The sequence below is a fragment of the Berghia stephanieae genome, chromosome 4, assembly GCF_034508935.2.
Source record: "Berghia stephanieae isolate SIO BIC M18660-M18661 chromosome 4, UCSD_Bste_1.3, whole genome shotgun sequence".
NCBI classification, from domain to species: Eukaryota; Metazoa; Mollusca; class Gastropoda; order Nudibranchia; family Aeolidiidae; genus Berghia; species Berghia stephanieae.
In genome coordinates, this window is record NC_088363.1 from 6213279 (window position 1) to 6240778 (window position 27500).

Here is a 27500-nt window from a genome sequence, read left to right on the forward strand (position 1 = left end):
CGTCCACGAGATGAAATTTAAGAAAAACCTTTTTATAGACGAATCGTCAAGGTTGCAGGAAAAGGAGAATATGTGAAAAATGAAATTGTGCGGCTATGTGGTCTGTGGTATGACACTCGCTTTCGGGTCGGATGGTCCTGGGTTCGAGCCTCGCTCGGCGCATAGTTGAGTCCTTGGAAAAGGCTCTTTACTCACATTCTCTCACCGTACTCAGGTGTAAAATGAGTACCTGGCCATTAACAGCGTTGTCTCTGTCCGAAAAGATTATAATATCGCCTAACAGGCGGCATGTCCCGCCCTACATGTTAAGTGTTGCTGTTGGCCAGGGACCCCTTGTAAAGCGCCTTGAGCACATTTAGTGGATATTGCGCTATATAAAAGCTCATTTATTATTTATAAATTGTATGAAGGCCGGCAAGAAAGATTGATTGATTGATATTTACAGGGCTGCCAATTCAGAATCAAAAATTCGTTGAAATTTTATGCAAACACATTGACCAACCCCCTTCATGAGCACTGAATTACAGTAAAGACTAAAGTAAAGTTACTTCCCCCCCCCCCCCCCCCCCCCCCCCCCCCGTTTCATTTAGCAGGTGATTGGAAAATATACTGAAGGTTTATAATGCATTGAATTCCGTAAATATACGGGAAACTGGCAGCGTGGCTCAGTGGTACCATCTTTGCTTCTTACCCGAAAGGTACCGAGTTTAATTACCCACCACTTACGTTATGTGGCCTTGAGCAAGTCACCTCACCTAGCTCATTTTGCAGTGCTGCACTGAGGCTAACGCTGTGTTATTCCAGTCTTCCCTTTGAATAGACCCTAAAGACAAATTTTATTTTTATTTATTTATTTATCTTGTTTTTATCCACAATGGAAACAGACAACCAGCAATCGATGAACATGACGTCATATTAACTCTGTCAGCACTGACGCCATATGTATTCGCATTTCCATCAAAAAATGGCTGACAACCTGATTGAGACAACATGAGAATGACAAGCTAAGACAAAGCGACATTCGAATTTGGCGCAAAATCTCAATTAAAATACCCCCCTAGGGCCAATTGAATGTTCTGATGAAAGAAATGATACCATTGGTCCAATTTTATAGTATTTTTGTAGATAGTTTGGATTGGATTACATTATTGTTTGTGCATTTCAAAACCGGCCGCATTGTGCGGCCATTGGCCAGTTGAAGAGATTCTGCTCTGGCTGCACAGTCTGGTCAATGGTGATGAAAAGAGTTAAGGCCCAAAATTCTCGAATGCCTTATCACAGCCTTTTTAGATATATCGAGCATATCTCAAACTTTAAATCTGCTTTAACAAACCGACTTTCTCACAGTTCATTTAACACCGTGCCGACTGTAATGTTTGTATAGTTTCATTTTAGAAATATGTATTTTGTTTCCATGTTTTAACTTGACTACCTGTGTTAGTAACGTAATTCATTATCTGGACTGTAAAGCAAAGCGCTTTGACTTTGAGATGTTTGGTCATGGAAAATGCACAATAAGTGTCATTTATTATTATTATTATTATTATTATTATTATTATTATTATTATTATTATTATTATTATTATTACTATTATTATTATTATTATTATTATTATTACCATTATTATTATTATTATTATTATTATTATTATTATTATTATTATTATTATTATTATTATTATTATTATTATTATTATTATTATTATCATTATCATAATCTTAACACCTTTCTACTGTGAACTTTATCGTGTTTTTCTTATTTATCTAATTGTTAAAGTTAAATTACTAGTTCGGTGTTTTAAAGGATAACTGTCTTTTTTAATTAACCCATTAACAATAAATTGATATAATAATCACAGAAAGATATTTGGCAAAAAGATCAGAATTCAGAACAGAATGAAGTTGGCAAATTTACTATTTATGTCTAGAACGTAAATTGGACCAGACAGTAGCATTCAGTATTCACTTATTATTTTTTTGTTTTGTTTTTTGCCTAGATATATCTAAAATTGACAAGTGTTGAAAGGATTAAAGAAGAAGAAAAAAAGCCCCTCCGATACGACGTCATAAGATATCGTCGCCTAGGAATTCCATGAAGGAATACAGATAATCCATCAAACAAGATGTCTGATGTCAACAGGAATGACCCATGTTGTCACAGTGAGATATGTCTCCTAGGCATTCCATGAAGGAATACAGATAATACATCAAACAAGACGTCTTGATGTCATCATGAAACACCCATGTTGTCACAGTGAGATATGTCTCCTAGGCATTCCATGAAGGAATATAGATATTCCATCAAACAAGATGTCTGATGTCAACAGGAATTACCTGTGTTGTCACAGTGAGATGACGTCGCCTAGGCATTCCATCAAGGAATATAGATATTCCACCAAACAAGATGTCTGATGTCAACAGGAATGACCTGTGTTGTCACAGTGAGATATGTCTCCTAGGCATTCCATGAAGGAATATAGATAATTCATCAAACAAGATGTCTGATGTCAACATGAATCACCCATGTCGTCACAGTGAGATACCATCACCTAGGCGTTCCATGAAGGAATATAGATAATCCATCAAACAGGATGTCTGATGTCAACAGGAATCACCCATGTTATCACAGTGAAATATGTCTCCTAGGCATTCCATGAAGGAATATAGATAATTCATCAAACAGGAAGTCTGATGTCAACAGGAATCACCCATGTTGTCACAGCGAGATCCTGTCACCTAGGCATTCCATGAAGGAATATAGATAATCCATCAAACAGGATGTCTGATGTCAACAGGAATCACCCATGCTGTCACAGTGAGATATGTCTCCTAGGCATTCTATGAAGGAATATAGATAATTCATCAAACAGGATGTCTGATGTCAACATGAATCACCCATGTCGTCACAGTGAGATACCATCACCTAGGCATTCCATGAAGGAATATAGATAATTCATCAAACAGGATGTCTGATGTCAACAGGAATCACCCATGTCGTCACAGTGAGATACCATCACCTAGGCATTCCATGAAGGAATATAAACTCATCAAACAGGATGTCTGATGTCAACAGGAATCACCCATGTCGTCACAGTGAGATACCATCACCTAGGCATTCCATGAAGGAATACAGATAATTCATCAAACAGGATGTCTGATGTCAACAGGAATCACCCATGTCGTCACAGTGAGATACCATCACCTAGGCATTCCATGAAGGAATATAGATAATTCATCAAACAGGATGTCTGATGTCAACAGGAATCACCCATGTCATCACAGTGAGATACCATCACCTAGGCATTCCATGAAGGAATATAGATAATTCATCAAACAGGATGTCTGATGTCAACAGGAATCACACATGTTGTCCAAGTGAGAAAATTGGGGGTGTTAATAATCTCGCCCAAGGAAAAAAAAACCCGAAAATGCCCGAAGCGGGGCTCGAATCTGGGACCTTCCGGGTCACAGTGCAGTGTCTCTTAACCACCCCCCCCCCCCCCCCTGAAAGGATAATTGAGTAAAATTAATTGAATACATACCAGGTGAGGATCGGCATCGAAAAGAATCTGAAAATAAAAGAGTTTTAAATAGATAATGAAAATCAATGGTAAACTTTAAAACGGTCACTCTGATATCAACTCAACACTTCACAAATGACCAAAGACTTTTGACCAATGTGTATTTACATGTAAGCCAAATTATCATGGGCTCAATGTTGTAATGGAAATTATTTCAAACTAATGCAATATATTGTCCGACAACAAAAAACTTGACCAAAAATAAAAGAGAGTATTTATATAACGCAATTCCATTAAACATGCTCAAAGCACTTTACAAGGGACCCCAAGCTGACAGCAACACTTAACATGTAGGACTGACACATGATGCCTGTAAGGTGACATTACATTTTTTTTTAACGGAGACAATGCAGTTAACGGCCAGGTACTCATTTTACACCTGAGTGCATGTAGAGAATGTGAGTAAAGAAACTTTTCCAAGGACTCAACTTTACGCTGCTCAGAGCGGGACTCGAACCCTGGACGTTTGGATCCGAAGGTGATGTCTCATACCACAAGACCACACAGCCGCACAACAATATTGAATCAATCCCATAATTGCGTTTGGTCATCTGACCTGCTAATCTATGTGCACATTGCCGACGACACATAACGGATATTTCAACATTTCAAAACTGGTGGGGCGGATTAAGAAGTAACATGACTTGTCGAGGTTGGAATTTAAAACTTTGACTGAAAATTAAAAAGAAAACACCGCTGCATTTGATTAAGTCAGGAATTCATCGGCATACAAGTTAAAAGTCGTAGGAAATGTATGTATGAGTTGCATTGTACATAAGTACGGCACCTATAAGGTGCTATGCTACATCAGCATAAAAGTTTCACGAGCACAGGGAATTCACATATTGCGACCAAGCACGTCTGTTCCTGGCTAGAGTCACAATTTCGTCGATGGCCATAGAATCCAGCCATGTAGTAGAGTGCCTGCTGGTCTAGTTGTCGACCAAACACGTCTGTTCCTGGCTAGAGTCACAATTTCGTCGATGGCCATAGAATCCAGCCCATGTAGTAGAGTGCCTGCTGGTCCAGTTGTCGTCTGTTCCTGGCTAGAGTCACAATTTCGTCAATGGGCATAGAATCCAGCCCATGTAGATAGAGTGCCTGCTGGTCTAGTTGTCGAGCTCTTCAAGTAGGCAATAAAAGTTTGACACAGGAGGCGGTCTGCGTCCATGCGTAAAATATGCCCCGCAAAGCGGAGCCTGCGTCTCATCACTGTAGTTATCAGGTCGAATTCGGGACGTTTTGCCATTTCACTGTAGTCCTCTCCCGTAATGATGGAAAGGCATCGGCTGTTGAATCCATTTACAGTTTTAGTTACACCCTCTGTAAGTCGCCAAGCCTCGCAAGCATGTGTGAAGACAGAGCAGACACGAGAGGCATACAACTTTATTTTTTCTCCACGGGACAGACAGTGATCGGACCACATATGGGATAGAGAGCTGAATGTTGTTTGTGCTATTGACATTCAAAAGTCGTAGGAAAAATTATTTGTGTATTGCAACCCATATGATCAGAGACCTCGGTGAAGAGATGGTTTTCAAATGGAGAGAAAGATGTGACTCATATATAAGGGAACAACACAAAACATACGACGTTTCAGCCTTTGGTCTTTCTCAAGTAAACACGAAATTCCATCTTATTGGCTTATATAGGCACCTCTAGTTTTTGGATGGCTTTCAACTTTTAAACGTATTAATTTGAGGCATGATCTGATGGTGCATAATATTATCAAAATCCTCTTGGATCAACATTGTCATTGCTTTCAAACCGGGAGGCCTTCTGAAAGCTCTTCGTACTAGCATTCCTTAGAAATTGGTATTTTCACTGTGAATCTTTTGTCATGCTTTTATTTATTCAATTTGTCAACATATAGTAGCATTTTACAGGCCTAGAAGTGATTCAGGAAAATATTTTTCCCTGTTTTTTTCCAGGCTCTAGGGAAAATTTTAAGGTAGTAATTTTCAAGCATATTCATCAATTCTAGACCAGTTACCACTACCAGTAATTCCTCTCCTTTAAACTGTCTTTTGGAAACCAGCCCAATCAAAATTCTGTTTAGTTTGGCCTTAGCCTCACTCTTGCTTTCTAAAATGTAAGCTGGGTCTAAAAAAGACATGTCCTTCACCAGGCTGTAATGAAGAGGGGATTTTAGGTGGAATTTTGTCATGAAAGCAACCAGTATTTTCTTTGCATCATCTCTAAACTGCATTATCTGCAAAATCTGAAGCCTTTTTTTCCCTCTTCAACCTTTTCAGTAGGTTCTCTGCCACAAAACCAACATCAACATTGTGTGCTGTTTTATGATTCGCAGCGTTGTCATAGATGACACAGGACCATGGCCGACTAGAGTACTATAATTACGTCATGCACAGGAAACATGGTAATAGTCTGTGTACTCTACGAATGCGGACCGGACTTTGCTGATTGGGTCGATCGTCATAACATAGTAGTGTGAGGAAACCATAAGAGGCTGCTGCCATGCTCGAAGCCGATCGTTCGCAGGTTGGGTAATGATTACGCGGAAGAATACACGTTGGGTTGTTAGTCACCTAAATTTTTCTCACGGCTTTTTCCCGGCCCAAGACAATTTTCACCGATTTTCCCGGCTTTTCCCGGTCGGGAAATTTCAAAATAAAGTTCCCGGCTTTCCCGGCCCACTTCGAAGCCTGATTTTAAAAACTCTAGAACAAACCTTGATAGATTAGTGAAACTTTAAACTGTCCTAATACGACCATTGTTTTTGGTTTTCTGCCGCCATTTTGTTTTATGAAGTATTGAAAGCAGTCCTTGGTTGTTTTTTTTTTCTATTAGGGTTCGCTCGAGGTCGGAGGATTTTTTTTTGCTATTAGGGTTAGTCATAAGTCTTAGTAAAGGTGCTGAGGTGTTTGTTTTTCCTATTAGGCTTAGTTAAGGTACAAGGTTTTATTTTTATTATCGTTAGTTGAGGGAATATTTGAGTTGTTTCCCTTAGCACGAGAAGCTTTCAGAAGGCCTACCTTCAAACCAAGACTGACTTTTGTGTTTTCGGCTCGGTTAGAATTTTTAGTGTTAAACAATCATTCAGAGGTCTAAGTCTAAGCAACCGAATCTCGTAAAAGGGTGCTGCTTCCAAAGCTGGGAACTACAGAGGAGAACAGAACAAAGTGGCAATTCGGACTCGAGTCTGAATTGTCTCCCGTGGCTATTCGGACTCCAATGTGAGTGGGCATTCAGAGTGAGAGGGGAGGTTGGATTCATGAAAACATGCATGACCGGCACATGTCTGTGGATAATGAAAATTCGTTATCCCCAGACACATATTTGAAAATCCGCTATTTTAAATAATTATCTACATTCCAGAATATGGAATGTTTCCGAATGCACATAGAAATAAGGAAAGTTAATAAAATATCTATAAAAACATAAAATTAACCAACATTAAATCAGTTGTTACTTCATATACACAATATGCGTCAACTTCAAAGTGGGTGTCATGGCTGAATGGTTTATCGTCTGCCCTGGAAGTTTTACCAGAATCGACGTTGTGGGTTCGAATCCTGGTTCCGCCACTTTTTAAAAAAAAAAATAAATTCCGTCTTCATTTTACAGAACGTTGCAAGGGAAAAATGTCCCATCCATCCTCCCCCCCACCTTTTTTTTTTTAACTCTCTCTCTCTCTCTCTTGGTTCCTTTCTAGATTCTAGCAAATTGTCATATTCGTCCCCACTCTGATCTCAAAAAGTGTCTAAAAAGAATAAATAATTAAAAAGCAAACAAACAGAAATATTCAGAGAGCAACCAATTGGTCAGATAGAGGAGAAAAAAACAAACAATAATTTTTTTAAAATAAAAACAATTTTAAGATGCTCAGAAACGGAATAAAAGACCGAACAAAAAGGAGAAAAGAATAGACTCGCACAAAAAAAAAAAAAAAAAAAGAGGGAGGGATGGATGGGACATTTATCCCTTGCAACGTTCTGTAAAAAGATGGAATTTAAAAAATAAAGTGGCGGAACCAGGATTCGAACCCACAACGTGGATTCTGGTAAAACTTCCAGGGCAGACGACTAAACCATTCGGCCATGACACCCACTTCGAAGTCGAGGCATATTGTGTATATGTAGTAACAACTGATTTAATGTTGGTTAATTTTATGTTTTTATAGATATTTTATTAACTTTCCTTATTTCTATGTGCATTTGGAAACATTCCATATTCTGGAATGTGGATAATTGTTTAAAAGAGCGGAGTTTCAAATATATGTGTCTGGGGATAACGAAATTTCGTTATCCCCAGAAAGGTGTCTGGGGATAACGAATTTTCATTATCCCCAGACAGGTGTCTGGGGATAATCACAACACAGCGGCGGGCCCATCATAGTCAGAGAGTCAACAATCTACCTTAAAATCGAATTGCCTTAAATATTACCACATAAACAATCTAAGAAAGTAAAAAAATAAAAGGGCGAGGTTATCAGTTATCACATAAATCCTTAGAATAAATTACCTGACATCTTTCTTTTAATTTAACGAAATTTTCTTCAAATTCTCTTTCTTTGGCTTCCTTGTCTTCTTCTGTTGGAGAACCAAGACCAGTCAACTTTCCCAGAACAGAATTGAGCACTGCAATGAAAAGAATTTATATATAGTAAAAATGACAAGCAGAAGGGGAGGAGGAAAACTGAAAATAAAACTAATCTGCTGAAACACATTGGCCTCGAAATCGAAAATTTTCAGAACGTGAAGTGAATGAATGGTCGCAAATTCCGCTACATATGATAAAGTGTCACAAAGTTCACAAAGTGCTTGGTAATGATTAGACTCGATTCTATAAATGATTTTCGTTTCTGTTTTAAAAGATGAAAATGATAATCCTGATTTCAACCAGTAATTAATTAAATTCGAATTGTTTTGATGTTTAAAACCTACTCTTGTCATAGCTTGCAGATCGAAAGACGTTGTTTACTGTTTACTTCTTCCAAGACAAGATTTCACTTTCTTTAACTTTTCACAAACAAATGAGCTCTTTCCGGGATGTTCAAACTCAGGAAAAGCAACTCTCGCAATACACAGTACTGTGTACAGTAATAGTATAGTATAGTATAGTTTTCCAGCGTATTAGGCGTTTTGTGCCTTTGCTGATCTTGGCATTCAGTTCATCGAGATAAAAGTCAATAAAAAGCCCTAACAGATCTTTTGACCTGTATCTATAATATATAAACTTTTTTGATAAATTGAAGGCCCTAACCCTAACAGATCTTTTGACCTGTATATACGTCTAACCCTTTGATGGGATCTTAATGGGCGGTTCAACTATGCTAAACATGTAATCTGCTAAGTGGCTATCTAAGCTATTTTTGAAGGCGTTGACACTTGGAGCATTGGTCACCGTTTCAGGGAGACTGTTCCAGCGGTCGATCACACGTTGATTAAAGTAGTGTTGCCTAAGCGATGTGTTACACCTTGGTTTATGCAGCTTGTAATTATGACCTCTGGTTCCATTGTTTGCAAACACGAAAAGTTTACTCTCGACTTGATACAAACTGTGTGTAAACTTGTATGTTTCAATCATATCACCTCGTACTCGTCTGTATGTCATGCTTGGAATTTCAATACGTTTCAGTCTATCCTCATATTGCTTATCTTTCAACCCAGGAATTACTTTTGTTGCTCTGCGAAGCACGCCTTCAATAAGTTTCTTATCTTTCTCAAATTGTGGTGACCATACTGAGTTGCTGAACTCGAGATGGGGTCTGACTAATGCAGTAAATAGTATTTTCATAGTTGCATTGAATTGTTTCCCTTCTCACATGGCTGCACATGTGAGGATGGTCGGTTATGTCCACGAGCAACAGTTTTTTTTTGCAGGTCTGACTAGGAGTCTCACAAATCTGTGGGTCTGACTCCCCGAACGCAACTATGGGGCTTGATTTAATGTTGGTGTAAAGTACGTGTGCGGGTAAATGGTCTTCGCGAAGTCCCGGGTTTGAGCGTTTTTGCCAAGATGAGAGTCATTTAAATCGATCGATATTTGAAGGACGAGTTTTCTGGCCAAATTTTTAAATATGTGTTTTTCCAGGGTCGACGACAGAATAGGCTTTTAGTATCTACAGTCTTATTTCTACCATTCAACTTTTTTTGTTTGTTTGCTTTAGGTCTCTTCCAACACAATTGAGGTTATATGAGAGACCGCTGAAACAAAAAAAACAAGCAATCTAACAAAAATAGTACAAATGTCAATCAAAATCATAACCTAAAGATATCATAAGCTAAATTATAAATAACCAAGAACAAACAGGCAGAAGATTTACAGGAAAAATAATATCCCCTGTCAAAAATACAATCACAAACCAAAGAAGCAGGATAGGCTAGTAAAGAGAAGAAGAAACGACATCACTATCGGATCGTACACCCATGCGAACATCATAGGTATATGATTCAAGGGTGATGCTCCCATCCAACCACCCGCCCATTCAACATTATGACACCGTTTCCTTTTGATGTGTAACTGCTCCATCGTCCTCTGAAAACAAAACAAAACAAAACAAAACAAAAACAGTTTTTAAAATTTTGGCCAAAAAAAAGCTCGTCCTTCAAATATCGATCGATTAAAATGACTCCTATTTTGTGAAAACTTCTCAAACTTGGGATCTATGGAAGTCCCGGGTTTGAGAGTTTTTGACCAGATGAGGGTAATTTTAATCGATCGACATTTGATGGACGAGTTTTCTGGCCAAAATTTTAAAATCATATTTTTTTTTTTTTTTTTTTTTTTTTTTTGGGGGGGGGGGGGGGGGGGGGGGGGTGAGATGGCGGCCATTGTCATCCTACTAAGCTGTTTGTGTTATCACAACAATTAATCATAATCCCCTGTCTAGGTCGAGGCTCTTTCGACAGGTCTATAGATAGAATGCGCTTGGCCAAGGAGTTCACAACATTGCCATCCGGAAGTATAACGGACCAACACACAAACTCTGTGTAACCATGAACTTTTATAGTCTGGTTAATACAGTTTAGTGAGAACAACTCACAAACGCGGATGGCAAAAACAATAACAAAGGCCTGAGTGACGTCATCTGCATACTATCTATACTCAATTCCCACCGGAAGTGGTTGAAGAAGACTTGTTTTGGCAGATTATTCTCCGAATGTGCGAAAATATAGATAGAACGAAATTGACGTCACTCAGGTCTTTGTTATTGTTTTTTTTTTTGGGTTTTTTTTTTGCCACCCGCGTCTATGAGTAATTCTCACTAAACTGTATTAACCAGACTATAAACGGTTAAGGTTACACATAATTTTGTGTGTTGGTTCGTTATCATCATCATCATCATCATCATCATCATCATTATTATTGAATCATTAGATTATTAACCTTATCATTACTATTACAGAGTAACCTTAAACGTTTATAGTATGTGTGAAATCTTTTATTGGAAACCACTATTCACTCTAGATAGTTCGAAGATGACGTCACTCAGGTCTTCGTTATTGTTTTTTTTTTTTTTTTTTTTTTTTGCCATCCGCGTTTATGAGTAATGCTCACTGAACTGTATTAACCCGACTATAAACGTTTAAGGATACACACAGTTTTGTTTGTTGGTCTGTTATACCTCCGGATGGCAGGTTATGAGCTTCTTAGCCAATCTTAGCCTATCTATACATAGTATGCAGATGACATCACTCAGGCCTTTGTTATTGTTTTTGCCATCCGCGTTTGTGAGTTGTTCTCACTAAACTGTATTAACCAGACTATAAAAGTTCATGGTTACACAGAGTTTGTGTGTTGGTCCGTTATACTTCCGGATGGCAATGTTGTGAACTCCTTGGCCAAGCGCATTCTATCTATAGATAGACCAACACACAAAACATTGTGTAATCATGAACTTTTATAGTCGGGGTAATACAGTTTAGTGGGAATCGCTCACAAACGCGGATGGCAAAATACAATAACAAAGACCTGAGTGACGTCATCTTCGAATTATCTATATGAAAAATCGTCACAGTCATTACGATACAACCAACATCTTTTTCTTATTCAAATTTCTTTTGAACATCATAAAATGTTAAGAAAATTAACAGTGTGTTGTAGAGCATGTTTTGTTAAAGAAATTATGTATGGCAACAACTTAGATACTGGTGTTGCGTTTGAGTGATAAAAATTAATTATATTTTTGTGTTTTTTTGTTTTTTTTTTGGGGTGTGAAGTTTTAGGGAAAATCCTGAAAATTATGGCAGGTAAGGAGAGAGTTAAATGTTAAAGGTTACACCCAGTTTTGTGTAATGGTACGATTCATCTTGCGGGCAGAACCGGCGAGTATTTTACCTAATCGCATAGCATCTATTTTTGACACTATTGTTTTGTTCTGCGTCAATGATGGGAGGACGGGAACGTGTTATGTTGTATTTATAACATTCTCCATGACAGATGAGACAGGTGGGTGTTCAGACAGATTTGCTTGTGCAATGCCAAAATATTTTATTCCATTTTGGCCATAGTTTTTGTAGAAAAGAATTTTATCTACATCATGACAACATCAAAGATTTGAAATGGCTATATCCTTTCCTAATTATTGCAGAATCGGGAATTAAACCTGAGACTTCATCAGAGTTTCATGTTTTGATTGTTTGGTAAGTTGATACTGAAAGGAATTCACAGAAATTAGAGGCTTAAAATTTCAGGCCAAAATTTTTTGGAAGGAAAAGCGTTTTTGTCGAACAGAAAACACGTGACAAGACTGACACAAGCTTTTGTCCAAATCATAAAACAACTTACCTTTTTTGGCTTACTCTGAAAAAGCACGTATTTAAATTTTGGCCATTAAAATTCATCGATATTTGAAGGACGAGATTTCTGGCCAAATTTGTACAAACATGTTTTTTCCAAAGTACAGCAGATTAATTGACGGATACATGAAGTAAAATTTCTGGCCAAAATGTAATTATAGATACAGATGTTTTGCAGTATGGCTATTGTTATCTTGTTGCATCTGATGATGAAAACCCAATGAAAGTGGGTGAATTCCATAATAGATAATGTGCACTTGGCTAAGAAGCTCACAGCATTCATCAAGAAATATAACGGACCAGCACACAAAACTTGTGTAAATTTACACGTGAATAATCTGGGTAATACAGTTAAGTGAGAATTGGATTCAATAGTCTGATGTCACGGCGGCCATCGTGGTTCTAAACAAAGAAAATCGGTATTTTTTATTCTTCATGCTGGCTAGAACATTTCATATATCATGTGATCAGAATGTGTAAAAGTCAAAACATGAACAGATGTATAATAATGTTTTGTTTTTTCTCCACTGGATACGTTTTTACTCTCGTCGGAGAAATATTTCATACGGGCGTCCGCCATTGTTCAGATAGTTTAGAGACAGTTACTAAGTTACCATGCGTCATTACGAGGGAAGTGACGTTACGACTGTTCATGCGTATTAATAACAACAAAGACCAGAGTGATGCCATCTTCATATCTATAGATAGTATGCACTCGGCTAAGAAGCTCATAACATTGCCATCCGGAAGTATAACGGACCAACACACAAAACTGTGTGTACCCATGAACGTTTATGCCAGGTTAATACAGTTCAGTGAGCATTACTCACATAAGTGGCTGGCAAAACAAGGACCTGAGTGACGACATCTTCATATCTATAGATAGTATGCACTCGGCTAAGAAGCTCATAACATTGCCATCCGGAAGTATAACGGACCAACACACAAAACTGTGTGTACCCATGAACGTTTATAGCCAGGTTAATACAGTTCAGTGAGCATTACTCACATAAGTGGCTGGCAAAACAAGGACCTGAGTGACGACATCTTCAATATTCATTCTATCTATGAAGACCGTGTGTACCCGGACCATTTCAAATTCCACCCTTTTTCGGGATTGTTCAGGTTTGATGTGCGTCTGTGTGGTCTAGTGGTATGACACTCGCTTTCGGATCGGAAGGTACTGGGTTCGAGCCTCGCGCTCGACGCATAGTTGAGTCCTTGGAAAAGGCTCTTTACTCACATTCTCTCACCGTACTCAGGTGTGAAATGAGTACCTGGCCGTTAACAGCAGTGTCTTTGTCCGAAAATTGTAATATCGCCTTACAGGCGGCATGTCTCGTCCTACATGTTAAATGTTGCTGTTGACCAGGGACCCATTGTAAAGCGCTTTGAGCACATTAAGTGGATATTGCCCTATATAAGAGCTCAATTTTATTTTATGGACTCTATGTCTGAGAAGTTAAATTAGATTTTTTTCTGTTTCCTCGTATCAGTGTGGAACGACGCGTACATATATTATACAGGTCTGACATTCGAACCCATTTATGGGCCTACTAGTTTTAGTTTTACATTGTTGTAATGGTCAATATTATTAATATTTTGCGTCATGTTTTGATATTTCCAAAACAACAATAATGGACCCATAAGGAATTGGGTTATTAGACCTGCAAATGAGTACACGTCGGTGTGGAAGCTTCTACTCTGGAGTCACGGATCATGGTGAGGTGAGTGTTGATTTGATTTGGTATCTCTTTTTCCGATGTCATGTGTTTAGTTTTTTTAAAAACTCACATTATCCGCCCACCGGATATAACGTACCTACGCAAAAAAGTATGCGTAACCTTAAATTGTGTATTTGATGGTATGCGTTCAGTTAAAATACTCAAAACATACACAGGCGGACAAAGCCTAGCAACACACAAAACTATGTGTAACCTCGAACATTTATAGTCTGAAGAAGTAATCATCAAAATAGCTGTCTAAAAGCAATAATACGGTGACTTGCAAGCTCAAGGCCACAGAGGGCAGCGGCGGGAATTCGAACGCGGTACCTTTTGGGTACGAAGCGAATACCGTACCGCTCGGCCAAGCTCCAAAAACAAGCCCATATTAGTTGCTTTCGGCTACAAGACCTGAAAAAATTATATATATATATATATATATATATATATATATATATATATATATATATATATATATAATATATATATATATATATATATATATATATATATATATATATATATTTATATTTGTCTCAATGGCTAAATCACAAGTCCAAACAAACTGGAATATTCTTCTATTGTTTCAAGCCATAGACAGATCGTCATACACAGTGTCACAACTAATAATCATTTAATGCACTGTGTGATTTCTACTTGACAAAGGGAGGTTACCCGTACCAAGATGTGTGATGTCTACTTGACAAAGGGAGGCTACCCGTACCCAACTGCCAACTGCAACGAAAATTCCGTAGAACTCCGAATTTTTGGCTTCAACTTGAGATCTTTAGTTTGGTAAAACTTCGTGAAAACAAAATTCTAACGCTAGAGCTAGTGTATAAAGGGGACAGCGTGGCTCAGCGGTACGATCTTTGCTTCGTTCCCGAATGATACCGAGTTCGATTACCTCCCTGTGTGGCCTTGAGCAAGCCACCTCCCCCTGCTCAATTTCCGACGCTGCACAGCGGCTGACGCCTGGGTTATTCCAATCTTCCATTGTAATAGACGCTGGAGACAAATTTCCTCTATGAGATGAAAAAAGAATTTAACCGTCTCATCACAATCTATAAAAAAAATCGTCACTTTTGTTACGATGCAACCAAAATTTATCTCATTTTAATTTTATTTGAACATCACAAATGTAAAGATTATTATTTTTGTTGTTGTTTTAGCTATGAAAACTTGACATTGTGTTGTGAATCTCATAATTTTGCCGAATGATATTATGTATGGATTATATTTATTGCTTTTATGTTTGAGTTAGAAAAATTTATATTTGTGTTGGGTGGGTGTAACGTTTTGGGGAAAACTCTGAATATGGCTCGTGAGGAAAGAGTTCAAGCATTTTTGAACATATTAAGAAAAAAAAATAGGTAATTCTTCAAGTTAGTTATCTTCATCCATCTTCAGTCTTCATCCCACAGTGGGTATGGACCACCGATGAAACTTTTCCATCCTCTTTTGTCGTTGGCCAGTCTTCATCCCACAGTGGGTATGGACCACCGATGAAACTTTTCCATCCTCTTCTGTCGTTGACCAGTCCTCATCCCACAGTGGGTATGGACCACCGATGAAACTTTTCCTTCCTCTTCTGTCGTTGGCCAGTCCTCATCCCACAGTGGGTATGGACCACCGATAAAACTTTTCCATCCTCTTCTGTCGTAGGCCAGTCCTCATCCCACAGTGGGTATGGACCACCGATGAAACTTTTCCATCCTCTTCTGTCGTTGACCAGTCCTCATCCCACAGTAGGTATGGACCACCGATGAAACTTTTCGATCCTCTTCTGTCGTTGGCCAGTCTTTCCATCTCCTACCAGCGCATCCCATACCTCTCAAGCTCTACCAGAAAGTTTCTCCTCCAGGTTGACCTTGGTCTTCCTTCCCCCCCCCCCCCTTCCCTCTTTCCTGACGGATTCCATTGCAGGGTTGTCCTTGTGATATTGTCCTTTGGTTACCTCAATGTAAAGGTTGCCACTCCCACATTACCTCATTCATCTGTAGTGTTTCATTCATCCTGTTTTGTTGATAAAGGGGAAACCCGAAGCGTTCATTTGATATGTTTTTGTAATTAAATTGAGGCTTACATTCAATTTCACATTATTATCTATTTGGTTTCCTCAGGAAGTTAGTTATAATGTCTGCTATATCAAAACCCCACAAAACTAGAAATTTCTCCAATTTTAAGTTGGCAGGTCCAGATTTAGCAAACCCTATACCCTCCCCAGTTACATCATGTGTTGTAAAGGTAAAAAAAATAATTACATAAACAACGTGGAGAGGTCCATGGACGTTATGCATGGCTGAACATGGAGCTGGAAGCAATACAATGGTTCTAAAACAAATCTTATCTCAACGACAGAAGAATTGGGTGGAGTGGTTGAAGAGGTTAATGGGAGGACATGGGGGCTCGTCCAGGGTCTACTTATAGATAGTGTGCGCTTGGCTAAGAAGCTCATAACATTGCCATCCGGAAGTATAACGGACCAACACACAAAACTGTGTGTATCCATGAACGTTTATTGTCGGGTTAATACAGTTCAGTGAGTATTACTCATAAACGCGGATGGTAAAAAACAATAACAAAGACCTGAGTGACGTCATCTTCATTCTATCTATAATACATCTATTCTGCTGGACTCTGGAAAAACCCATATTTTAAAATTTGGCCAGAAAACTCGTCCTTCAAATATCGATCAATTTAAATGACCCTCATCATGGAAAAAAAGGAAACAACAAAAAAGTCTCAAATTTGGGACTTCGCGTGTGTGTGTGTGTGTGTGTGTGTGTGTATAAACGATGACGAGTAAGAGTCGTTCCCACTATGTACTATGCTTAAAAAAGGTAAGATTCAAGAATATATTCTATTTTGTCTCCGGCATGCATCCGGTTTGATTAAAAATGAATTTTGACGCTTTATGAAATTCTGAGGTCCTGACAGCAGTGATACATATTTAAAGGACGACTTTTACTGGGCAAAGAAATTAAATAGGGAATGAGATTAGCGGAAGAGTAGCGTCCCTTGCTTGGACGTCACCGGCGGAAAAGTCATCAGAGAGAGAACGTCATGTTGGTTGTGCGCATGCGTCTCTAGTCCTCGCTTCCGGAGACACTTCACCGAAAGCGAGGACGAGAGAGAGATGCATGCGCAAAACCATGTTGACGTTCTCTCTGTAAGGTGATGTCCAATCAAGGGACGCTACTCTTCCGCTAATGTCATTCCCTATACGCGTTTTACTTTTCTAAATATATATTTAAAAAAAATAGAGTTAGGCAGAAGGTCAAAATCCTACGAGTTCTCTTTGATGTTTTGGCCTTGACCGATCTTATTTCTCCCACAGCATTTCTATCGAATCGCAAAGCAAATGTTTGAAAAGTTTAATAGATGGTCGCATTTTGTGGAAATATTTGGGCTTTTTGTTTTAAATCAACACCACTTTCGTCTAATTAACCGATCATTACGCTTTAATTATAGATAGAATGCTGATGACGTCACGCAATGACCTACTTTAGTTCCGGATGGCAAAAGAACTTGGCTGGCTTGTAAACATTGATGTGAAACAAGCTCTTGTCCAATTTTTTAAACGTGAAAAAATGCCAAATAACTGCATAATCATCGGATGCACTAGAAGACAGGGTCGAGATGGAGTCAAAATGTTCAGGTTCCCATCCATTAGGAAGACGAAGGACCCAAAAATAATAAATTTAACCCAGCGGAGACAGTACAGCGGTTATGGCAGCGATCAGAAGAAAGGGATTTGGCGATGGCTCAAACTCAAATCTAACTTGCAGCCACCGAGTTTGCAATGATCATTTTGTTAAAGGTAAGAATTGATGGATAAATTAAAATCTTAAATATTATATATACGATATGAATTAATTTTAATTATTGTGAACAAAGCAAGTTTACTTCGCTCCAACATCATCATGTAGCCATTGTGGGCCATAGCATGTCACGGAGTTGGCGGCAACCGAACAAGGTCCTTGCCTTAATTTCTGACGTTGCAAGTTTATGATTTAGTAAATATGTGTTTTTTTCTTTTTCATGGAAGAGAAATCAAATAAAAAATTTCAAACTCGGTGGTCTAACAAAATCTACGAGAGATTTTTCACCGATGTGACTTTTCTATGCGAAACTCCGAAGTTGGAGAAATCATCTGACTCATCTCAGACTCAGATGTAATCTGTAGTCTGTAGGCGGTCTAGAAGGAATCATTTTAATTTTTTTGGTCCATACACGGTCCGGATGGATGATCTTTTATTTGTTGTGTTTAGTTATCAGATAGGACCATGAATATTTCATGCATTTCTCGTGCAACTTACTCTAAATCAAAATCAAAACCAAATGCCTCATTACCGATAGTGATAGGGCTACTTTCGTTTTCAAGCTTTATGAGATGAGGAAGTCTTTCACTGTTGTTCTGGTCATTCATTTTAGAATTATAATGTTCCAGTTTATAACTTATGCTTTGTCAAGATTATTTTATTGTGCATTTTAAAACATGTTCTCCATTTGAAGAAATATTAAAAGTAAGGTTGCGTTTTTCTTGTTTTTTTTTTCTCCGTTCCTCCGTCGGTGGTGTATTGTAAAGTAACACGAACAAACTGCTTTTCTACACCGCTGTTGGACATGTAAATGCTAGTTTGTGACAGAAGTTTAACACGCTGCTTAGTGATTGCCAGTGTCAGTTTATAATGATAGTAATGGTTATTTTTTTACTGACAAAAATAAATATTATTATTATTATTATTATTTTAAATTTTAATCCAAAGAAAGAAACAATTGACCTCTATCAATCCACTAAAATAACTTTTCATAATTTTCATAGTTAGAAATTAATTTTAACTCAAGGTGAGGATTATTAGTTATAATGTTTCGTATAGTCATTAAATTAGGGCCTTCATATGGAATTTTCCCCAAATATGACAATAATAATAATAAAATAATTTCAATTTAAAAAAATTGTCCTTTGGGATCCCGATACTTTCATTGCAGCTATGTGGTATAGTTATCACCGTCATTTTGGAAGGATTAGGGTTCCAGACCCGTTCTGAGCAGTTGAGTCATTGGGAAAGGAACTTTATTCACATTCTCTCACCATACTCAGGCATAAATTGGGTAACTGACTTTTAACATAGGCCTGTAAATTTGCCGGCATTTCTGGCAATTTCGCTCTGCCGGAACAAAAAATTAATTAAAATACTTTTTCATTTTGTTTAACAGCCTATTGAATTGGTAAAATTCTAAGAAAATATTCTGGGAAATGGGGATTTTTGCTCATGTTATTGAAAAAGCTTCGGCTCGAGGATTTTCAGGCAAGTTTTTCAGGGGGCAGATGCAGGCCTGTTAAACAGCATTGTCTCTTTCCGGAAAAAATGTAATATCGCCTAACAAGCGTCATGTCTCGACCTGCATGTAAAGTCTTGCTGTTGGCTATAAACCCATTGCAAAGCGCTTTGAACAAATTTTCATTTAATGGAAATTGCACTATATAATTGTTCTACCCTTGTTCTAATTTGACAAAGCTTGATGTAAATTTAACGGAAAGCTTAAGGATTGTAAAAAAAAAATAATTAAAAAATTGAGCTTTATATTATAGCGCAATATCCACTAAATGTGCTCAAAGCGCTTTACAAGGGGTCCCTGGTCAACAGCAACATTTAACATGTAGAACGGGACATGACGCCTTTTAGGGGACGCTACAATTTTTCGGACAAAGAAAACGCTGTAAACGACCAGGTATTCATTTTACACCTGAGTACGGTGAGAGCATGTGAATAAAGAGCCTTTTCCAAGGACTCAACTATGCGCCGAGCGCGAGGCTCGAACCCTTGACCTTCCGATCCAAAATCGAGTGTCATACCACTAGACTACATAGCCACACAAGGACCAGGACCAGATTGTAATAGGCAAGAAATGACGTAATATATTTCAACAATCAATTTTTTGCCTTTACAGGAGGGCCAGCATCACTGCTGGATGAAACTGATCCTGATTGGGTTCCAACGTTAAAGCTTGGACATGGGGCAGAGAAAAAAACAGACCATTATTCATGTCTTAAAGATAGGAACAAACGCAATGACTGCAGGCAGCAACGGCTCTAGTTGAACAATCAACAATTGGAGAAACTAGCTCAATCATTGACCATGTAAATGTAAGTGTATTGATTGTATCTGTTTAAAACAATATTTATGTAGGCATGATATCTCTTCCTACATGTTAATGTTAATGTTTCTGTTGGCTTGGGACATCTTGTAGAGTGCTTTGGGTGGATATTGCATGCGCTATATAAAAGCAGATCTCGCTCTCAGAAAATTTAATAGGTCCAGATCAAGCAATTTTTTTGGGGGGGGGGGGGGGGGTAAAAAGTGAGGTTAGCAACGTTTGTGCCGTTCATTACACTTTAAGGTCATTGCATTGCCAGTTGAAAGGAAGTTGAATAGAGAGTGAAAAGATTGTAGATCTATGCACATAACAATAGACAAAGGACACAAAATCATATTTCATATTGCAAAGTTAAGACACAAATCTATGACTATGAGGAAAGTAATAAGACAAAGGGGAATAGAGCACATATAAAGTGACTTCATTTGCTCATAAGGTATGTAAGGAATGCCTGTCCGGTGAGCCAGTAATGAAGTCAAAGTTTGTCCAAATTGTTGGTGCAAGAACTGACATCAAGAGAAGTTTTTTTTCAAATAACCAGACTGTACAAAAGCTTACATGGTTGAGTTTTAAGACTTTTAACTTCAGAGATAATAAATAACTGAACAAAAAACATCACTTCATTTGAATCAAAAGCTTTGTCTTTATTATGTTGATTAATTTTGTTTTATTTAATGAATGGGCAATGACAATTAATAAAAGAGGAAGATCCATTAAATTTGAGGACAATGAAATTAATACTATTGTGAGCATGTCCTTCTATGCTATGGATAGGTTGCCTTTTAGGATAGTTCATAAACAATTAGAAAATTCTGAAGGTTTTTTGTCTTTGACTATAGCGTAACAAATTTTAAAAATATAGATTCTCTTTATTCACCTCTAGGGAAAATTTGTCTTTGGAGTCTATTCTAAAGGGAGACTGAAATAACCCAGGCATTGCCGCAACACAGCGCCACAAACTGAGCTAGGGCTGAGGTGACTTGCTCAAGGCCACACAAACGTAGTGACAAAGTGTTCTTATGATGAGATAGATAGAATTAAATGAGTTCACCCATATTGATTTATTCCTCAATTATTAAGATCTGGGAGGAAATGTTTTATTAACCTTAAATTTAAATTATGCCGCTTAAGCTAAACGAATATATTAATATTATAGTCTACATGTTATTTTTACAAGCCAATTGTCATTTCATTGTGGTAAAAGGCAATCTGCACAAATCAGCAGAATGACCAATCAAACGTTTTTTTACAGAAGCATGTATTCCCTATGTATGTACAAAATACACACGCTGGCAACAAATTAAATTTAAAAAATAATAAATTATATGGCATAAAAGAAAAAACAAACATTCCCAGAAATGTAAAATATTATGGGCTAAGTTTGTCCATTTTTATTGGTTATAGCTAGCAGTATCTACAAGAAGTTGATGGTTAGGTGCAGCGCTTGTAACACTCAATGGAATTTCCCGTGTAGAGAAAACATATGTGTGTTTTTTGTATACTGGTGTAGGAAATACAGTTCTTATTTTTGTTTCTTTTTTTGGCGAAGGCCAATAATTGCCCGAACATTACAGTACAGCAGATTTTCTGAGCATACATAGTTTGATTCCACAGGTGATAGAATTACATTTAGTTTTTAAAATATTTGCGTGTTACTTGTAGAGTTTGTAAATAAATAGTTTTAGAATTTTTAGGTTTGCCAGTAATTTTGTGCTCGATGATAAATATTTAACATTTGCTGTACGGAGCAATGGTGATCCACAACTCTATTTTTTTAAAGAATAGATTTCCACATAAATATGCCAAACCATTTTGGAACTCATCATAAGGTTCAGGCACTATTGGCATTTGAAATTGAAGTCAAAGAAAAACTTTAAAAAAAATTATTTTGACCTGTAAAATGAATGACTTGCGTATTTGAGGAAATGGGGCTTAAGTTTTCTTGTTTTCAAACATATTAAAATTAAAATTCCCAGTGACACGATAGACGCCAGAGGTGGTAGTTCAATAATGTACTATTTGCTCTATATATTAACTTAATCTTGGTATTTCTTTTACAGGATTGTGAAGACAGACATTTCAGGTTCCCATCTTGATGCTGAGCAGAAAGCACTTGTCGACACACAGAGTCCACTATAACCCAATTTTTGGGAATGGCGAACCTGAAACGAAAAGAAAGCAGTCAGACTTTTTATTCATTCTTTTCCAATAATGCTTGATTTTATATACCTTTGTAATCCTTTTCATTCTTTTCATTAGACTAATACATCTGTTAAATTTTTACTTTTGCCCGAAATGTTTGTGAAAAAATTGTACTAGTTGGAGTATAACTACTAGTAGTAGTAGTATTACTTCTGTTACCATTATTATATGTTCTGCAATAACATTCAAAACCTAATAATATTTTTGAATTGGCAAATAAATAGAAATCCATTGTATATTTATGAAGTTGGAGCACAATAAAGAAAATAAAGTACTGTAATGACTTTTTTAAAAATTTGTTTTATCCGTTGCTTTTGCAATTTGATGGTGAATGCTTGACTGAGTTCTCATTTTTCTACCCTGGGTGTGGGGTCATTGACCTTCCATTGTGGGCAAGGTCATTATTGCTTTCTTCACCCCCTATGTCTGTATTCCTTTTTCAGGTAGCTTTCTATCTTTGTTTTGGAATAAGATTACATGCTTTTATCCCCTGTCCTTAGATGAGAGGGTGACAAATGGATGTAAATTTATTTTGTAAATTTATAATTAACATTTTATAAACAATAGACTGGGTGGGGTCTTTGACTTCCCATGGTGGCAAGAGGTCATGCTATGTCCTCTATCCCTTATATTGTTTTCCAAGTTTCTTTATGTCCTTGTCTTGGAATGAGATTACTTGGTTTTGTCCTTTCGACTGCCGGAGTCATTGGCTGAGAGGGAAACAGTCAAATGAATATTGTTGGTTTTGGGAAAAAAAATTTCTTTGTCTTGTAAATCAGTTCGCGTAAATTTTTTTATTATATTATATATGTGTGTATATATAATATGGGGGGCGAAGTGGCCGAGTGGTTAAGGCATTGCACTGTGATCCGGATGACCCAGGTTCGAGCCCCGCTTCAGGCACTTTCGTTTTTTTTTCCTTGAGCAAGATTATTAACCCCCAATTTGCTCACTTGGACAACATGGGTGATTCCCGTTGACATCAGACATCTTGTTTGATGAGTTATCTATATTCCTTCGTGGAATGCCTAGGCGACGATATCTTATGATATCGCGGCGCAAAAGGCATAACGTAACTTAATATAATATAATTAAAAAATAATACGCGAACGTTTGAGTGTATTCCTCTTAGGGGGGACCTGTGCTTGTGTCAGGATGAGACTTTTGGGTGTTATCAGACTTAGTACACTGATAGCATTCTCTTGGAATCTACATTTGTTCCTCTTTGTCTTACTTTTCTTGTGTGCTTTTAATTGTAAATCTGGAAATTTTTACAATCCCATTTTATTCCTTTTTACTGGTGCTGAAATGCGTCGCAAATGCAGTAAAACCCTTAAATCAAACATAAACATTTGAGTGTATTCCGTCTCTGGATTGAACTGTTAGGCGATCTCAAAACTAAGCACATTAATAATTTTGATCTACTTCTGCTCCGTATTTGATCCAAGCCCATTTTTCTTACTACGTATTTCGCAACAGCTTTTAATTGTGCTGAAAATGACCTAATAGTGTCGCAAGCACCGAAAGTAGTCCATCAGAACCATTAGGTCTATAGAGCCAGATTTCATCCCAGTTTCTATAGTGTGAAAATAATAACTTGTTACCCTTCGAATAGGGCGCTTTTCTATTGCCAAATTACTGCTGGGTGTACAAAAAAAAAGAAAGGGGAGGGGGTGGGGTCTTAACTTCATCTAGGATATATCTCGGTCTCTATGATTGTGAAATGGGTGCTCTACCAACTAAGTTAACGGGACTGCCATGAGTCGCATAACCATTTAAACGTTTATGTCGAACACACTGACTGAGCAAATGTGAGTAAAGAGGCTTTTCCAAGGACTCGACTGAGTCTCCCATAGTAGAACTTGAACCTATTAAAGAAGTTTCTTATTTCTTTTTTTTTTTTAAGTTATTCATATTCTAGTTCAAGAAAATTCATTGTAATGAATATAGCCATATGTTAAAAACCTCTATATCTTATTATCAATCCTGCATGGAGTAATATAAATAAATGTAGAAATCAAAATAATAATATGTAATAACAGTAATAATAATCATAGAAGTGAGATGAAAACGGGGGGGGGGGGGGGGGGGGGGGTTACCTTAGCAACTAGTACCACTTTCCCACAGCTAGGAGGCTTAACCCATTTTACATCCGTCACCCATCCATTGTAGGCCTGATTTTAAGTAGTCAGTCCCTTGTAAGCCTGAAAAAAAAATGTGGCAATGGTGGTAATATTATTAATTGAAACTCGAGGATAAAAACTGTTGTTATCACATTTAGTTAACAACAGTGAATTAAATTTGCTGTGAAATGTGGAGTACTCATCTGAAAGGTTATTAGAATTATTCAGAGAGACACAATTCCATAACTCAACATCAGCCGTGGGCTAAAAATTATATAGTTTGGGGATTGAGTAAAATATCGAATAAAAAAGTAGTCATTCAATGGAGCCGAAGTTTAACCTGGTTTGAAAAGCGCGAAACGGGCCATAGCAATTGCTACCCTTTAGATAGGACTCTAGTCTATGTCAAAGTACTTTCCGCTAGATCTAACAGACTCAGCTACCCAATCACTGCTGGATTGATAAGGGAGTGGGATGAGAAAAATAAATTCACTCGGGATCAAGCTCAGTCCCTTGGAATGGGGTGGGGCTTTTAAAACAGTCTTATGGGCATGGTGTTTTGTTACTGTATTATATCAGTTTAGATTTGGACTCGGGATCACATTGATTTCATAGTCATCGCCTGCCCTGGTGTTTTTAATTTAAATTATTATTTATAATCTTTGGTGAATTCGGAGGAATTCATCACCTTAAAGGCAAAATAGTTGAAATTTGAATGTAACCACACAGACTCATTGATCCACTACTTAGACTGACTTAGACTAAACTTACTAAGACTCGAAGACTAAGATTAAGACTAAGACACTAAGATGATCACGACTCGTGAAGCAGGTCATATCATATTAATATTTCCGTGTCAGGTTCGACATATCTGTCTTCTGTGATTTTTTGAGAATAAATCTTACAATTAGCCGTAGATGGTGTAACATAGTATAGGTATAGCATAGGGAAACGATTAAATAATACAGACTTACCGTGAAATGTGTAGACCGTGTAGACAGAAACTTGTGGTCGTGACGAGGTTGTTCGCTACATCAAACGATGAGACTGGCTGTAGTTCCTAAAGATTATGGCACCAGTCGTGTTCACAAATGGCATAGGGGTCTACATCATTAACGGGAAATTTTAAAAAAATATATTTATGTCTAGAACCAGAAAAATACGGAAGATTATCGACAGAAAACTAATATTTTACTATTCTACGCCATTGTCTTCCATTCCTTTCTGCCACCCGGAAGTAAACTTCCACTCCGATCAGCTGTTTAACCGCATACTATCTATGCGCAATGGTTCATAGATTGGCAGATGTGTGACCTTTGACATTTCAACTTTACAAGTCTACCATATGACCTTGATCTTTGTTGTTCTATCAAATTGAAAAAAAAAAAAAACTTAAAAGAAAAAGAGAAGATATGCAAACGAGAACAATAAATACCGACGTGTACATATCATACAGGTCTGACATCCGGACCTACTTAGGGGCCTAGTTTAACATTGTTGAGATGGACGCAAAATATTGCGTCAGGTTTTGAGAATTCCATATCAACAATGAGCCCATAAGGCATTGGGTTATCAGACCTGCAAATAAGTGCACGTCGTCGACAAATAAATTTGTGATCAATAGACACGAAAAAGCGTTATATAGGTGTTACTCTTTTTTAAAAAAATTGATATTTTATATAGCACAATATCCACGAAACGTGCTCAAAGAGCTTTAGAAGGGGTCCCTCGCCAATAGCAACGCGTAACATTTAGAACGAGACATGAAGTCTGTTAGGCGATATTACATTTTTCTCCCGACAGAGACAACGCTGTTAACTACTAGGTACTCATTTCACACCTGAGTGCGGTGAGAGAATGTTAGTAAAGAGCTCAACTAATCGCCGTTCAGATCGGGAATCGAACCCAGAACCTTCCGATCCGAAGGCGAGTGTCGTACGAGTACCACATGGCTAAATATTTCCTGTTTTTGATAACTGTTGTAAAGCCATATTAGTGCAAAATGCCACCACTGCCATTCCCCTTTGGCAAGCTGGGGAAATCCAGGTCTTTGCAGGGCATAAAATCCGTTTGTTGCTGGTTGGAAAAGGTCATGAAATGTGGAAAATGGGCAATAAAGTTTGGTGGAAAATGTGCTTTAGGCTTTGAAGGGAATAGGTCAATTACGGATCGACATGGAGGGATGGAGGGAGGGGAGATAGATAGATAGATAGATAGATAGATAGATAGATAGATAGATAGATAGATAGATAGATAGATAGATAGATATATAGATAGATAGAGAGAGAGATATATATAGAGAGGGATATATAATATATATATATATATATATATATATATATATATATATATTATATAGAGAGAGAGAGAGAGAGAGGGAATGAGAGGGATAGAGAAAAAGAGAGAGAGCGATATAGTGAGTGAGTGAGATAGAAAGAGAGATGGGAAGAGATAAATGAAGATAGAGAGAGAACGAGAGAGAGAGAGAGAGAGAGAGAGAAAAGAGAGGTAGAGATAGAAAAGAAAGAGAGAGAGAGAGAGAGTGAGAAGGAGATAGATAGATAGATAGAGAGAGAGAGAGAAAGAAAGAAGAAGAGAGAGAGAGACAGAGAGAGAGAGAGAGAGAGAGAGAGAGAGAGGAGGTAGACAGAGATTCACATGCACAAAAGCCACAACACTTCGGTACAATAAACAGACTGATAGATAAATAGATAGATATAGAAAAATAATAAAGAGAGAGAGAGGAGAGAGAGAGAGAGAGAGAGAGAGAGAGAGAGAGATAGATATATAGATAGAGAGATAGATAGATAGATAGATAGATAGATAGATAGATAGAGAGAGAGAGAGAGAGAGAGAGAGAGAGAGAGAGAGAGAGAGAGAGAGAGAGAGAGAGAGAGAGAGAGAGAATGTCACATGCACAGAAGCCAAAACACATCGGTT

The 27500-nt window shown here is 37.6% G+C and overlaps 1 protein-coding gene and 2 long non-coding RNA genes across 3 annotated transcripts; all 3 read right to left on the reverse strand.

Moving 5' to 3' along the window:
* Positions 1–3542: 3542 nt before the first annotated feature.
* On the reverse strand, positions 3543–8547 carry LOC144969950 (uncharacterized). Its single transcript, XR_013644892.1, has 3 exons — positions 8489–8547; positions 8067–8182; positions 3543–3569 (listed from the first exon to the last, which is right to left on the reverse strand). It is a non-coding gene; the product is annotated as an uncharacterized LOC144969950 (long non-coding RNA).
* A 290-nt stretch (positions 8548–8837) lies between these two features.
* Positions 8838–9341, reverse strand: LOC144971675 (uncharacterized). The gene has a single exon (XM_078912749.1). It carries the CDS (start codon positions 9339–9341, stop codon positions 8838–8840), a length of 504 nt encoding a protein of 167 aa, XP_078768875.1.
* An 11513-nt stretch (positions 9342–20854) lies between these two features.
* Positions 20855–25714, reverse strand: LOC144969949 (uncharacterized). Its single transcript, XR_013644891.1, has 3 exons — positions 25535–25714; positions 24537–24641; positions 20855–22397 (listed from the first exon to the last, which is right to left on the reverse strand). It is a non-coding gene; the product is annotated as an uncharacterized LOC144969949 (long non-coding RNA).
* Positions 25715–27500: the final 1786 nt, after the last annotated feature.

What these genes read in the sequence shown, in the direction of transcription:
- LOC144971675 (XM_078912749.1), bottom strand. Translation starts at nt 9,341, where the DNA reads ATGAAAATACTATTTACTGCATTAGTCAGACCCCATCTCGAGTTCAGC.